We start from the raw sequence: 15,497 nt of genomic DNA on the forward strand, positions 1-15,497 counted from the left end.
AGTGATATTATGTTAACTTCACTAGTAACAGAAATACCCATTATCAAAATCCAAACTTAGATATTTAGTGGTCAGGTTCATAGCCATATGCAGATTTTTCCAGATACTGACCCACTGTCTCAGGCATACGCATTATCAGACTCATTCGTGATGGGTGAACTCCAGACGGATTTGTAACCTATAAATAAAACATAAACCCTTTTTATGGAGTACAACATTTCTGCAATTTTTCTAACCAATATGGTTTCAGGGAGGATGCGCAGAACAGTTTTAACCACACGTCTCATACCAAGCACAGCAGGGGTATGACTCTGAGATTATTTATAGCTACATTTTACTTTGAAGCCTAACATGTAAATACATCTTGAAACAGGATTGCACACAAATTGTTATAATATATAGCACACGTACAAATATGCAATAGTATGTTCGCTTGTGCTTTTTATTTTGCTTGTGACTTCTAAATGTCTTGTATGTGTATAAGGTTTTTATACTGTATCATTCATAATTAGCGCTCTGTCCAGATTCATGTTTCCTGTAGCCAATATGGGCTTGATTTATCAAGAACTCCCCCCCCCACCCTTTAATTGCAGATTCGCACAAGCGAGCCTGCAGTCAGTATTTATTAAACAGCAGTCATCAGACCGCTTGTTCCCTACCTTGTTCTTCACCTCTTAGGTGGAGAATTTCCATCTCCCCGGTCTCGTCCAACCTGGGGGATTGACAGCTCCTGCCCAATACATGATTGGCTGTGCGCAGGCAGGGGGCGGGGTTGCACGTGATCACAAAGGAGTGCTATTGTGCAATGTTAAATGCGGACAGCAGATTGCTACCCACCAGAGAAGAAGGTGGGTGGACAGGGGCGAATATATACACCCCTGTCTGCCACAAAATGATAAATGCAGCCCTGTATGCCTCAGTTATCGGTCCTCAGACCACCTAAATATACACTGCAACAGCCTGTTTACCAACCTACCATGGCAGTCATCCAGCCACATTATAGGCACGGGCAGTGCATGCCAACAAGATGAGCCCCACTGTAAAGTGGCTGTGTCAGTGCTAGATACAATAATGGAGTGTGTAGCACACTCATAAGACTGCCACTAACATATATGTGCTCCACATCTAGGAAAATAAGGGGTAAACTGCATAACAATCTATTGCCAGCCATTTGCGTTTTATACAACTCTAATTGCATGTGCACTAAACTTCATTATCCATTCATGAATTGGCACTTTATTACATTGTTATAAACTCTCTGAATCTTAAAAGGTGTCATAGCTAATGAGAGTTTGTACTTTAAAATTGACCTGTTTTGCTAAATGTATTAAGCCCAGGTTAATTATTTATAATTGAATTAAGAGCAATACTGATCATTCAGTTCTTGTAGCAATCTGTTGTGCGTGTTTTTATAAGACCTGTTATGTGCCTGACACAAGTCTAGTTATGCAGTCATGTTTCCTACCCTGCAGATCATCCTTTTTATGACAACCAGAGTCAAATGTTATTACTAATTTGTACCCTTCTATATCATTTTGTATTCCAAAAACACATGCTTAAACTTTTTTTCAATCAAATATTTAAAGGGACTTATGATCCTGTGTTCAATAAAGATTATTTGCAGAGACATTCCCCGTCGCCACCATTTCAGCAAAGGCAGTTGTCCTTATCAACCAGTGAGGGTTAGCTTTGTCATCAGTTTCAGCTTTAATTTAAACAATTCTAGATTAACATTTTTCAGGCCAAAATATATTTTTGACTTGTGTAAATGCTGCTCTTTCATATTTATTATAGTGTCAATTTCTGTAGTATGTAATGGGCCCCTTTAAAGCCCTGCGTAATATGTTGGCACTTTATACATTATTGCTGCTGTTATTATTATTATAATAATTTATTTGTATAGCGCCGCTGGGTACAATGATAGGGGTATACAATGACAAGGGTTTGTGATAAAATACAAAACATAACAAAACAAAATAAATCTAGTACAGGAGGAAGAGGGCCCTGCTCTGGAAAGCTATATGCTTCTGCATAAACAATAAGTTGCATTCATTTTCTTCATTTTGAAGCCTCAGTGACTTCAGCAGTGAACTATATATTCCCTCTCAACAAAAGTAGCCCCCTCCCACAAATTTTCACCGTTCTTTAATTAGCTGACACCATTATAAGGAATTTGTCAACCTTGGGGGTGGGCTGAAGGGTCATGTATTGCTTGTTGTGCAGGGTGACGTTAGAGCATACACATATTTATCATGTTTAAACCATGCTTTGTTACAGGGCAGTCTTAGTATATTGTGTTTTTATTCATTCATAGAGTAAGTTGATGTGTTTGATATATGAGAGATATGTTTCAGATGTAAGGGGGGATACCCCAATAAGAGTATAGAGAGGCTGACTATAACCAGCTGTTATGCCTTTGTATATTACACTAACTAGAGAGTAAATGGAGTATAAAGCTGAAGTATATGATATAGAAAAACAGAGACAATTCTGGGATCAGATTAAGATCCCTAAAATTTCTTTAGAAACTTTGGCAGATATCAACAAACCCATCTCGGAACAAGAGATTCATTCTGCAATTAAAGCAGCAAAATCAAATAAAGCAGCAGGGCCGGATTGTCTTCCTGCAGAATTTTATAAGATACTTCAGACGCATGTTTCTGCAACACTTATGAATCTATTTAATTATTATTTTGTTAAAAATAATAAATGTTCCCCATATTTCGCGGCTGCGGGAATTTCGTTGATTCCAAAAAAAACAAAGATTTAGAATTGCCAGAATCCTATAGGCCTATATCTGTCTTAAATACCGATTATAAGATTTTGACCTCGATTATAGCTAATAGATTAAAGCCCCACCTAGGTAAGATAATTCACGAAAATCAGGCGGGTTTTATGACAGGGAGAAATCCCACAAAAAATATCCGTAAGGTTATGACACTCCTTGACTTTTTCTGGAACAAATTTAAAACATCTAGACAGGAAGATATACCGGACCTAGCGCTATTAACAGTTGACGCGGAGAAAGCGTTCAATCGCATTTCGTGGAAACATCTATTCTATTCTTTAGAACAATTTGGTCTGACCGGTCATATATTGGAATTTACACAAATAATATATACCTCTCCAACTTCGTTTTTATTAATCAACGGTGAGATTTCTCAACATATATTATTGCAGCGGGGCACCCGACAGGGCTGCCCGTTATCGCCACTGTTATTCAATTTATCCTTAGAACCATTTGCGACTTTGCTCCGTCAACAATTAGATGGGATTTGTATAGGAGAGCAAAAAACTGTAATATTACTATACGCAGATGATATAGTGCTGTGTATGAGTAATATTTCCCGTAGTCTCGCCCTGCTATTAGAGTCCACGGAACTTTTTAGTGCAATCTCAGGGTATAAAATCAATCTGGCTAAATCAGAACTACTATGGATCAATAAGAAAAGACAAGATATTACGCATCCGTTTTGTGAAACATCTCAAATTATGTATCTCGGTATTAAACTAAGTGTAAATCCGGAGGACTGGTATAAACTTAATTTCAGTAAACTTTTTCAGGAATGTTTGCATAGGGTAGAAGGGTGGAAAAATGTACCTAATTCCTTGTCGGCTAGAGCGACTCTAATTAAAAACATTCTCTTTCCGAAAATATTTTATCTTATGCAAAATATCCCGATCCCGATTAAGAAGTCAGATATAATGAAATTTAATAAAGCTTGTGCAAAACTACTCTGGAAGGGTGCTAGAAGTCGCATTTCGGTTAGGCGGTTAACATGTAATAAAGATGCGGCCAGGTTGTCCTTGCCAAATTTGCATTATTATAGTTTAGCAACTAGGGTAAAAGTTGCAGTCGACTGGCTAACTGAACAAGATCAGGTTTCTGCAGTTTCCTGGGAATCTGCGTTAGTGAAACCATTTCGGCTGGATGCTATTCTTCACTGTCCAATGACCGATTTACCCTCCTCACTTTTTGCGCTTTTAACATTCAGAAATATTATATCTGCTTGGCAAGAATTTTGCGGGTCCTTAGATAATTCCCCATATGTTTCCAAATATCTACCTATTACAGGAAATCCAAATTTTGCCCCAGGGCTTTCCTCAGTAGTCTTTAGAGAATGGTTTTCTAGAGGTCTGATTTATGTGGCGCAATTATTAAAACCAGATTCAACACTTTTATCGTTCACTGAGTTAAGACAGCAATTCGGCTTCTCGAATAAAGAATTTTATGCGTATCTGCAGTTAAGGCACTTTATACATGAGCTTAACCAAAAACATGGAAGTGATTGGACCCTGTTATGGCAACCACAAATTAACAACTTTAAAATGGGAATATACTCAATAGCCCCGTTTTATGCACATCTTAATTACAAACCCTCTAATGAGCAGAGGGATTATATTGTAGCTAAATGGAGCAAAGTTTTGCCGGAAGTAAATAGTCAAACTATAATAAATGTATTTAAAATCTTGGAAAAAAGCTGGGTTTTGACCTCATGGAAGGAAACACAGGTCAAGATAGTTTTTATGTCTTATCTGACCCCCGAGAGGTTGTCAAGGTGGTATAAGATAAGGAACGTATGTCCTAAATGTTCCTCTGCCAAGGCAGATCTTTTGCATTGTTTTTGGGCTTGCCCTAAAATTTCACAATTTTGGCTGAAAGTAGCATATTGGATGCGCTCAACTCTTAAATTAGTGTATCATATACAAGCGATAGATGTATTTTTCCTGGTACAATCCCAGATAATAATTCCCCAAAATATTAAATTAATTAATAGGATCATATTGCTGGGACGTAAAATGTTATTGAGAGCATGGAAAGCTAAAACTTCCCCTAACCTGAAAGAACTTAAGAATGCTCTGTTTATTCAGTTTATTCATGAGCAGATAAACCTACATAATCCGACAGACACACGATTAGCTGAATTTTTCAAGCAATGGAAAATATTTATCTTATCATTCCCTGTAGAGACTCAAATTAGGCTGGTCAGACCATTTAAGGATACGGTATATGTCCAATTACAAATATTGGCTGGTAATTTTACTAGCGTTTGGCGTGACAATGTTAGAGGTTTGACGGTGGCTGAGGGGGGGGAGAGAGGAGGCGAGTAGGAATTTCTCTTTTTTTTTTTTTTCCCCCTACAAATTATCAGAGTATAGATAATTTCGACAGAAAGTCGAATAAAGACAGTGAGATAGAATTCTAAGGAAATACGGTTTTCTGTCAACTATTGGGAAATGTATGTTATAGGGGTTTTTTTGTTTTGGTTTTTGTCATTTAGGTATTTTTGTGTTGTGTGTATTGAAAAACTTAATAAAAAATAATAAAAAAAAAAAAAGAGAGTAAATGGAGGGATTATTTTATATGCAAGGGGCACTCAACAGCATCTAAAAGCAGCAGCACTCTTGTTCCTCTACCCTTTCTAATTCAACCACTATGTAACCTGAGTGCACCATTCAGTCTGTGCAATATAAGAATCCTCACCATGCTCAGAGAATTAGCTGTTTATATTAAAGGGACAGTGCACTGTAAACAATGTATGCCCTTTAATTTCTTCCAAGTTATCCATTTTACCTCGTTGAGTGTACTAAATTGTTTACAAATAGCTCCTTTTCCTTTGTTTTACCATTTAAAATAGCTGTTTTTGCTGTGCTATTCGCTCCTATACTGAAAATTTGAATAGTTATGTATTGGCTATAGAAAAGCTATATGTAAACGTAGCCAGCAGAAGAAATGACACTTCATGGGAGGTAGAAGATATAATTAAAACAATGTTAATTTTTAATAGTTTTAGCTAAGTATTGGGCTTTGGTATACAGGCAGGGATAAGGAAGCATGTGTGTGATTGCCTTGTAAGTTCAGCCCATTTTAATGGGTTGTAGTGTCCAATATCAAAATATGCTATTTTACATTAAAAAAATAAACCCATAGGAAAATACAGTAGTTGGAAACACATTAAAGAGAACCCAGTTTAACTGTACACAATCCCTTTAAGTAGGGGGTTCATGGGAAGTGCTTGGTGCGTTTGTTGCTAAATTCAGCTACCTTTTAATGAGTTGATTTTATAGATAATGTTGTTTTTCTTACAACACCTAATGGATTTGTAATGTTTTGTTTTTCTTTACGGTTTAGTATGCTCAGCACCTCTGCACACAAATAATAATTCAAATACTGACACCAGTTCTCAGGGACACATGCAACTAGGTCTGTGCACAGGGCGGGATGACATAAGGAGGGGAGGCAGATTTTGAGGGTTAATTCTGTGGCATTAACCCCTTCCCACTCCTGGGCTTTCTAAATGTTTCATGTATTAATTTTATTACACATCCATGATTCCTGGTGGTCTTTTGGAGGTGCCTGACCTCATATGAGGCAAACATTAGATTAAATAAAATTGTGCCCTTTTCCTGTAATTTTAACTCTGAAAATAGTTGTTTTTTTGCATTTTCTATAAAGTAATGGTTACTTCCATGTTTGAACTTGTTTCCTCTTATCTATCTTAACCTGCTGAGGACAATTTGGGACAGATATAAAACAGGCAATAAAAGAGACTGTCCAAACAAGGTTTTGTGGAACATAGGATTATCTATAAGGGTTTGACACAGTTTTTTTTCTAGATTAATCTCTGCTTTGAATACATCATGTCTAGCGTCTATTTACTGTTTAACATCTCTTTAAAGTTGCCTGTGACTCATCACCTTTTTGTATACTGCTGGGATTGTACAGGGCAGTGCAGGATATCATTTAATGGAAAACTGTCAAAACTATTAACAGGATGTAACTGCTCAACCCTTGGTGGGTAAACTCTGACCAATATAAAATGAGATGTTCCTACAGAAACGTCTCCTAATGCTTACTTATTGGAACCTAGCCTATAATACTGGCCTATGCATACATTATGGGGGGTTTGATCTCTTCTAATTTTCAGTGCCACCGACTATTTGTTTTACTATTAAATATGGAATTCCTGATAAAGGTGTGTGATGTGCACATGATGGTTCTAACACTAACAATTGCCTTTACCAGGGCTCAAGGCAAATTTGACATTAGCATGTTTTTATAAATATTCCTCATGTGAGTCATCCTGTACAGACTGTGTGTACATTTCCCCTCATGTTAGGCAGGAGGGATCAACTGCTTTTTTGTCAGACGTATATTTCATTAGTGTGTAAACACCCCCACTCCTCTGAACCACACCTGTTTTGGCAAAGCCAGTAAAATCAATAGATCAGACTCCTCCCTGAAGCTGTCAGTTATGCTGAATTGCTTTCCTTACTGTTACTCCCGACTCTAGAGAAACCCATTCTTATATAGAAGGCTGCAAAGGGACACTGATAATTCTATTTCTCTTGGCTTGTTCACAGCTGGGGATATGATGTCATTAGGACCTGGCCAGAATTCCAATAAGGAAATGTGGCATACATGCCCAGATGCCCTGGTCTTTTCATATCTATTTTTATGTCTAAAGTAGGAGTTTTATTCTTACATTTTCAGCAGACTTAAAGGTACATGAAACCCAAAAATGTTCTTTCATGATTTAGACAGAGCATACCATATTATTATTAATTTGCTTCATCCTCTTGTCATCCTTTGTTAATTTGCTTCATCCTGTTGTCATCCTTTGCTGAAAGGTTTATCTAGGAAAGCTAAGAAGCAGCAACGAACCTAGGTTCTAGCTGCTGATTGGTGGCTGCATATATATATACCAATCGCCATTGGCTCAGCCATGTGTTCAGTTAGAAACCAGTAGTGCATTTCTGCTCCTTTAACAAATGATGCCAAGAGAATGAATCAAATTTGATAATAGAAGTAAATTGGAAAGTTATTTATAATTGTATGTTCTACCTAAATCATGAAAGAGATATTTTGGGTTTCATGCCCCTTTAAAAACAATACTTCTACTCTGTAATCACTATGTATCAAACTTATGAAACTTTTAACAACACAGTCCTGCCTGTGGTAAACTGTCATCTGACAACCTTGTTATTAACTCAAGAGATCACATCCAGCACCAGGAGTTTGTCAGAAGATGTGGTTTATTAAAATGATCAGACTTAAAGATCTGGTTTTATAATCATACCTGGAAAGTCCCTCCAGGATCTTTAAAAAAAAAATTATAGAAGCTAAAATTATGTTTTTTCTCTCTCCCTTTTGCATAAATATTTACAATGACTTCTTTTTGTAACAATTATCTCAAAGGAAGCAAAAATTGCTTAAAGAACCCCCCCATAGAATAAATATTCCACAGTCCAGATATTGGCTGCAAAAACTACAAACTAATGAAAATATCATCAAAAACAAAAAATGGTTTGTCCTCTTTAAATGTTGTTAGTGTAAGTACTGTGCAAAATATTGTAACTGGTGCTGTGTATGAAAGGAGCACTGTCTTGCTACACAGTGCCGCTAGTGTTGCTGGAGAGTGCAAGGGGACAGCAGAGAAAACAAGAAAGTATGCAAAAAAGCTAAACCTACTGAACGAGAAAAGTTTAGGGGATTTAAATGTATTTGCATCAGTATTGTTATGTAGGAGCAATGTGAGCACACACAATCTATTTTGTTACCGTTTAATAATTGTGTTAAATATAGCTAAATGGTTTAATTAACTGTGCTATTTTCTTGCCTGTACCGTTTCTATAATTTTCCTCAAATTAAAATGAAATCTGATATATAGATAATCAGGAAAGGGAATTCAATTAATTTTCTCACGCAGGGCTAAATAACTAGCTGACGGCTGTCATTCATTCAGCAGTGTCTCAGAAGCTACTGCACCTTTAAGAGCGTAAACATAGCTGCGGCTTTCTCTTTAACAGTGTGTGGAACAGCTGAGGCTTTCAGAGGGTGGTGGAAGGAGCTTGTGTAACAGGAGTCATTGCTGAAAGCTCAACCTATGAAAAAGATCAGCTCTGTCTAGCTAAGTTTACACTGATGTGGGATTTCTTTCCTTATGCGGAAAAGAAAGAAGAAAAAGCAGCAATGAAAAGCTGTTGTTTAGGTAGTAGGCTGTTGTGAGCTGTGTCAGGCACAGTCAGTATGCGAGGAGGTCAGAGCTTGCATCTGTTTTCTGCCTGCAAGTAAGTGTAACAACTGCAAACTCCTCTCCCACTTGTAAAACGTACATTTCTTCTGTGCAGCCCTTCTGTAAATGCTTGGGGGATTTGTGCACATCGCTCCCTTCACCTCAGCACAGGCAAATAGTGAGCAAGTTAGCACTGAGCCTCTGCTGCCAGCTTTGTTTTGTGTGTCGAGTCACTGCCTGGCATTATCCCGCAGGACTTTGATTAGATTTCCCTGTTATTTGAGCCCAGGCAGTTTCTCTTTCCGCTGTGGAATTTCAGACAGTGCTGGGAACAGGTCTGTTGGCATATTTTTAGTGTGTTGTTTTGCATTTAGGTACATTGGAGGGACAGTTGTGATAGCTTTGCTAAAGAAAAAAAAATCTACAGAGCTCTTTTACTCAGAAATTATTTATATAAAAAGTGTTTTTTGTTTTGTTTTAAACCCTCAGATCTTTAAGCAATATTAACGAGGAGAATTGTGTTGCAAGTAGTTCATTGTTTTGACCTTCCTCTAAGTTTCTGCTTTTGTACGGATTATTGAGAAATGTGCTTAGCTGACAGGCCCCTTTGACACTTCTATTAGGTTAGCCGTGTATTTAGCTTTGAAGGAAAATACAAAAAAACAAACACATGTTCCTGACCTGACATCTTACTTTTTGTCACACAACTGACTATTTAAGGTATTGTGAAACTGAAGGTATTGTGAAACTGTACTTCCGTGAGACACAGCAGCTAATTTTGTCTTTTTTATTTTAAGAGCTTGATTTCTCAGTTTGTACTAGTGTGGGCTTTGTTTATAGTTTAATAAACCATCTAAGAGAATAGTTGTTTTTCTTACAAACTGTGGAAATTTCCAGTAATGTATTAATATATATCATGGTTAAATAGGCATTTTCTTTAGGAAGTTGCCAGCAAAGTATTAACTTCTAATACAATTTCATAATATGGTTTTAGTTTTAAAACATATAGCGTTTCCAGACATGACGTGCTTGTATATTTGCACACACACACACACTGTTTTTAGTTAAGAATTTATTGAAAGAGAGGGCACATTACATGCAAATATGTTGAATATTTTGCTAGACTTGTAAATGGTACAGAATTGTCTACTGTAATGTTTTATACTTAGAGCCATGGCTATCAATATAAACTGTCTCCTATCTATCTAATTATTTATCCATTTGTTACCTAGTTACTCTGGCTCCTATGTTTCATTCTAATTTGCCAGTGATTTTGACATTGTTTAAAATAATATGAATTATTTATTGTGCATCCCAATAACGTGTGATAAATATAGAAATATTTTCATACAAGCATAATTCAGTATGTTTCTTTTTAATCTCCTTTTCAGAAAAAGAAGAACTCCTAGCAGGCTGTGACAATGACAAGGATTCTAAAGCTCCATACTTTTTAGAAACACCTTATGGATACCAGTTAGACCTGGATTTTCTTAAATATGTAGAGGACATACAAAAGGGAAACACAATTAAAAAAATTACTATTCTGAAAAAGCGTAAGTTGATTCCAAATTTTCCTAGTAGTAGGAATGCTTCCCTAAAGGAAACTGGATGGCCTTCAACAGACTCTCTTTCCTCCTCCAATAGTGATGAGAATAAAAAATCCCCCTGTCTAATAGCAAGGAGACACACTGTATCAAACACTTCCACACCATCCAGTGCTCAAGAAGCCTCCCCTAATTCTCTGGTTATTCCTGACAATAAGGAGAGAGCATCTGCGTCTCCCCAGCTCCCTAAACACAATTTTCATGTAACAAAAACATTAATGGAAACACGAAGGAGGCTGGAACAAGAAAAAGTGATCATGCAGATGGCATCTTCCTTCAGTGATGTACGGAGGCCCAGGCTGGCTAGTTTTGGTGGCATGGGCTCTACTGGTTCTTTGTCATCCTTCCCTGGCTCCACAGGACACCATATAAGTGCCCAGCAACTTCAGAATGGACACCAAGTGAATGGGGAATACAATGCCTACTTTACACCCTCTATGGGAAGTTCTATACGTCACAGCCCAATAAGTTCAGGGGTAACTACTCCGGTGACCAGTATTAGCCCCATGCATCTCCAGCACATTCGAGAGCAAATGGCTATTGCACTTAAGCGTCTAAAAGAACTCGAAGAACAAGTAAAAACAATCCCCATTCTGCAGGTGAAGATTTCAGTATTACAGGAAGAAAAAAGACAGCTTGTTTCTGAAATCAAGGGCCAAAAGACAAGCAACCAAAATGATACAAGTGGTTTTCGTAAAAGGTCATACAGTGCTGGCAACGCAGGTTGCTTCGAATCCAGGTCGAAACTAAAAACTGGAGGAGAATTGCATATAGACTCTGATGAAGAATTGGAAACACCAGAACAGAATTCTCAGACGATTAAGGAATTTAGACAACTGACAGCTGAAATGCAGGCTCTAGAAAGGAAAATACAAGACAGCAGTTTTGAGGCGTGCTGCACTTCAACGCCAAGTATAGATTCCAAAGCAAAAGAGAAATGTTGTCGATCTGTTGCTGTGGGTTCTGATGGGAATATGAATGATATAGTTATATACCATAAATCTATCAAATCAAGCCGAGAAGCCTCTGTAGGGACTGATATGGAGGTAAAGAGCACAGGGGTTGGGGTAACAGAGGATATGTTGGGGTTAGCTACTGAAGCTGAAAAAGAGATTGATCTTCAGCAACAAACAATTGAAGCACTTAAGGATAAAATATATCGATTAGAAACAGACTTAAGGGAAACTACATATGCTATGGAGATGACCAAACTAAAGCTAGAGATACAAGCAGCTGGATCAAGACAAAAAGTTGATAAAGCCATATTGGTTCAGCCATTAATGTTCAGTAAATCTGTTGAAGCAGCAGTAGAAATGAGGGACCAGTGCATAGGCAACTATGTGGAGTTTGTAGACTCTTGTGTTGGTAACTACCTGGATACAAACAATATTGGTATTTTATGCAAGCCTTCCCTTCAAAGTTTAGCTGTGGGCCCTGACTTGCCAATGAACTTGTGGATTGTAAAGGAGATGGCAGAAACTTGTGACATGGGAACGGGAAGAGAGCTTGAGATGTGTGACAAAATTGTTGGCACTGACAGGTCATTTATGAAAAATGAACTCATTGACAAGGAAACCGATACTATAGCTCTTAACAAGACACATATGGAAATGAAAGAATTGAAATCAATTGGATGTGGAAATTGTTCAGTAGATGTTACTGTTAAACCTGTAACAGAATCTGTGTCACGTGGAATGAATACAGAGTTGGTAAACAAGGTGGATTCTGCAATTACAGTTTCACCTTGGACAGCTAACCAGCAAACCAACACAGAAATGGATATTGTAAGTCAGTTCACTAACACTGAAGTTCCAAGTCTTCATGATGCCAGCACGAGCACAGTGTTGAGCACTTACTCTAAACAAACAAACACAGACATTGTGGTGATGCGATCAGTGGCTATAGGAGATGGTAGGATCAAAGAAATAAATGCTTTACCAAAGACTCGTTCCATTGGTGTATGTACTTCAGATTCAGAGGTAGAAAATTATTTCTCTGTCACAAAGACCAGAGACTTTGGAGTAGGTCAAATAAACATCACAGATAACTTTCTGGTTGGGATGAAATTACGAAGCATAGCATGTGGCCCTAGTGAATCTGATCCCCAGTCTACCAGTACAAGGAGTGTGGCTGTAGGAGATGGAGCCTTGCAGGAAACAGAGAATCATTTTACCTCAGGCAAAGAATCAGAAACTGAGACTCCTGCTTTAGACCATTACATTGAGAGGGTGCAGAAACTGCTACAGGAGCAGCAAATGCTTCTTGCTGAAAACTACAGTGAACTAGCTGAAACATTTGCAGAACCTTATTCACAGATTGGTTCTCTCAACTCCCAACTCATCAGTACTCTTTCCTCTATTAACTCTGTGATGAAGTATGGCAGCAATGAAGAGCTGCAGTGCTTTGGCAACCAAAAATTATCAATGGAATTGGGTTCCACTGAAGGTAAATGTGATATAATTGTGCATATATTTGCCATAGGAACAAAATATTTAAAGTAGATAGATGAGAAGAAAGGTACATGAAACCCAAAATGTTTCTTTTCTAAAAGTACATACAAATTCAAACAAGTTTCTAATTTATATCTATTATCAAATTTGCTTCATTCTCGTGGTATCTATTTGTTCAAGAGACAGCACTACATTACTGGGAGCTAGCAGAACATATCTGGTGAGCCAATGCCAAGAGTCATATATGTGCAGCCACCAATCAGCAGCTTACATCCAGTAGGGCATTCCTGACCCTACCTAGGTATGCGTTTCAACAAAGGATACCAAGAGAAGAAAGCAAATTAGATAATAAAGTACATTGGAAAGTTGTTTAAAATTGCATGCCCTATCTAGATCATGAATGTTTGAAATTTTACTTTACTGTCCCTTTAAACACATTTATTTCTTCCTATAAAACTACTCCTTTTTCAGTAATTGTTTGATTTATTTTGTTTTGTCTTTGCATCTGTGGGATTACAATGGCTATTTATGAATATATGTGTATGTTTTAAATGACTAACAGAAAAAAAACATAGTAGTTGAGTATCTAAAGCCTTTCTAAATGGTAGCATAAGTTAGCTATTAGATTTAATCTTTTCATGTTTTTCATAAAATTTATATTTAAAAGGACATTAAAGGGACATGAAACCCTAAACATTTCTTTCATTATTCAGATAGAGAATACAATATTAAACAACTTTCTAATTTTACTTCTATTATCTAAGCTGTTTCATTATCTTGGTATTATTTGTTGAAGGAGCAGCAATGCACTAATGGTTTCTAAGTGAACACATGGGTGAGCCAATCACAATTAGTATATATATGCAGGCACCAATCGACAGCTAGAACCTTGGTTCTCTGCTGCCCCTGAGCTTGCCTAGATAAACATTTCAGCAAAGGATAACAAGAGAAGGAAGCAAATTAAATAATAGAAGTAAATTGGAAAGTTGTTTAAAATTGTATTCTCTATCTGAATCATGAAAGAAAAATTTTGGGTTTCATGTCCCTTTAAACACTAAATATGTTTCATGCTTCTGCCTCAAATGATGGGAACTTAGGTTATGCTGCAGGTATCTAAGGGAGAGTTACACATATATGTCAGCACTGGAATGCCGAGATAAGCTAGATTTCAACATGGCGGCACCCATGACTAGAGGGTGGTGCTTGTAAAATGTATTTAGTGTTTAATGTTCCTTTAATTACAAGCAAAATAATAGCTATAAAATGTGCAGTGTTAAGGTAACTTTTTATTATGTATATAGGACTGTTTTTTGTTTTGTTGTATAGCATCTTCCTGAGTAAATTAGGATGGGGGCAGCAGCGAGACGTTTTACCTTTTACCTCTGCTGAGTGGGAGACACTATTGGAGCTTGTCATCTTCACTGTATGAGAAAAGAAGCACCTATTTCATATAAAAGGTCACTTGTCTCCCTAGGATGCATTTATCCTGTTGAAAATGATAATAAGTAGCAGGTTATTAGCGTTATTGCAGGAATTGCAATCGTCTCTTATGGTTCTACGTGTTCAACAAGTGACCTAAAGAAGCACTGAAGTGAGGCAAATTAGGCTTCCTTTTTAAAAGGACATGCAACTGAGGGGTTACACACCCATGCAAAAGCTTGCCACCAGGTCTGCCCTTTGGGCAGGGGGAGAAGGGCACCCACCCAGGGCCCCACGATTTGGGGAGCCTGCAGTGCCAGGGTTTACTGTATGAGAAGGTGCAATGTACATCCTGTATTTTTAGTTTATACAGAAGTCTTTATGGTATCAGGAACTGTAATATATAGTGTTATTCTTTATATAGGTAACACTGAATGTTGGGACAGGGGTGGCCATACAGGGAGCAAGACATACAAGGGGAGGGGAATAAAGGCACAGGACTGAGGGTCCCCACAAATTTGACTTTCCTAGGGCCCCACAAATATTAAAAGTGGAATATGAGGCACATTATTTAAAGGGACAGTCAACTAGAAAATGTTTGTTTAAAAAGATAGATAATCCCTTTATTATCCATTCCCCAGTTTTTCACAGCCAACATGGTTATATTAATATACTTTTTACCTCTGTGATTACCTTGTATCTAAGCCTTTTCTGACAGCACCCTGATCACATGACTTTTTATTTATCTATTTTCTTGCATTTTAGCCAAATAGTGCAGTGTCTGCCACAATCCACGGGCATGAACACAATGTTATCTATAGGGTTCACATGAACTAGCACTCCCCTGTTGTGAAAACCTAATAAAAAAAGCATGTGATAAGAGGCTGTCTATAGTGGCTTAGAAACCAGGCAGACATTTATAGGTTTAAAGGTTATAAAGTTTATTAATATAACAATGTTAGTTGGGCAAAGCTGGGGAATGGGTAGTAAAGGCGTTCTCTATCTTG

At 37.4% G+C, this 15,497-nt stretch overlaps 1 protein-coding gene across 4 annotated transcripts in view; it reads left to right on the top strand.

The window, feature by feature from the left end:
- KANK1 (KN motif and ankyrin repeat domains 1) overlaps positions 1-15,497 on the top strand; it is a 292,497-nt gene that overhangs the window by 192,169 nt on the left and 84,831 nt on the right. For all 4 annotated transcript variants that reach the window (XM_053702537.1, XM_053702535.1, XM_053702538.1 and 1 more), the window contains one exon: positions 10,409-13,066. In XM_053702537.1, the coding sequence (XP_053558512.1) occupies positions 10,409-13,066 (2,658 nt within the window). The remainder of the gene's footprint in view (positions 1-10,408; positions 13,067-15,497) is intronic.

The sequence above is a fragment of the Bombina bombina genome, chromosome 2 (assembly GCF_027579735.1).
Source record: "Bombina bombina isolate aBomBom1 chromosome 2, aBomBom1.pri, whole genome shotgun sequence".
NCBI lineage: Eukaryota > Metazoa > Chordata > Amphibia > Anura > Bombinatoridae > Bombina > Bombina bombina.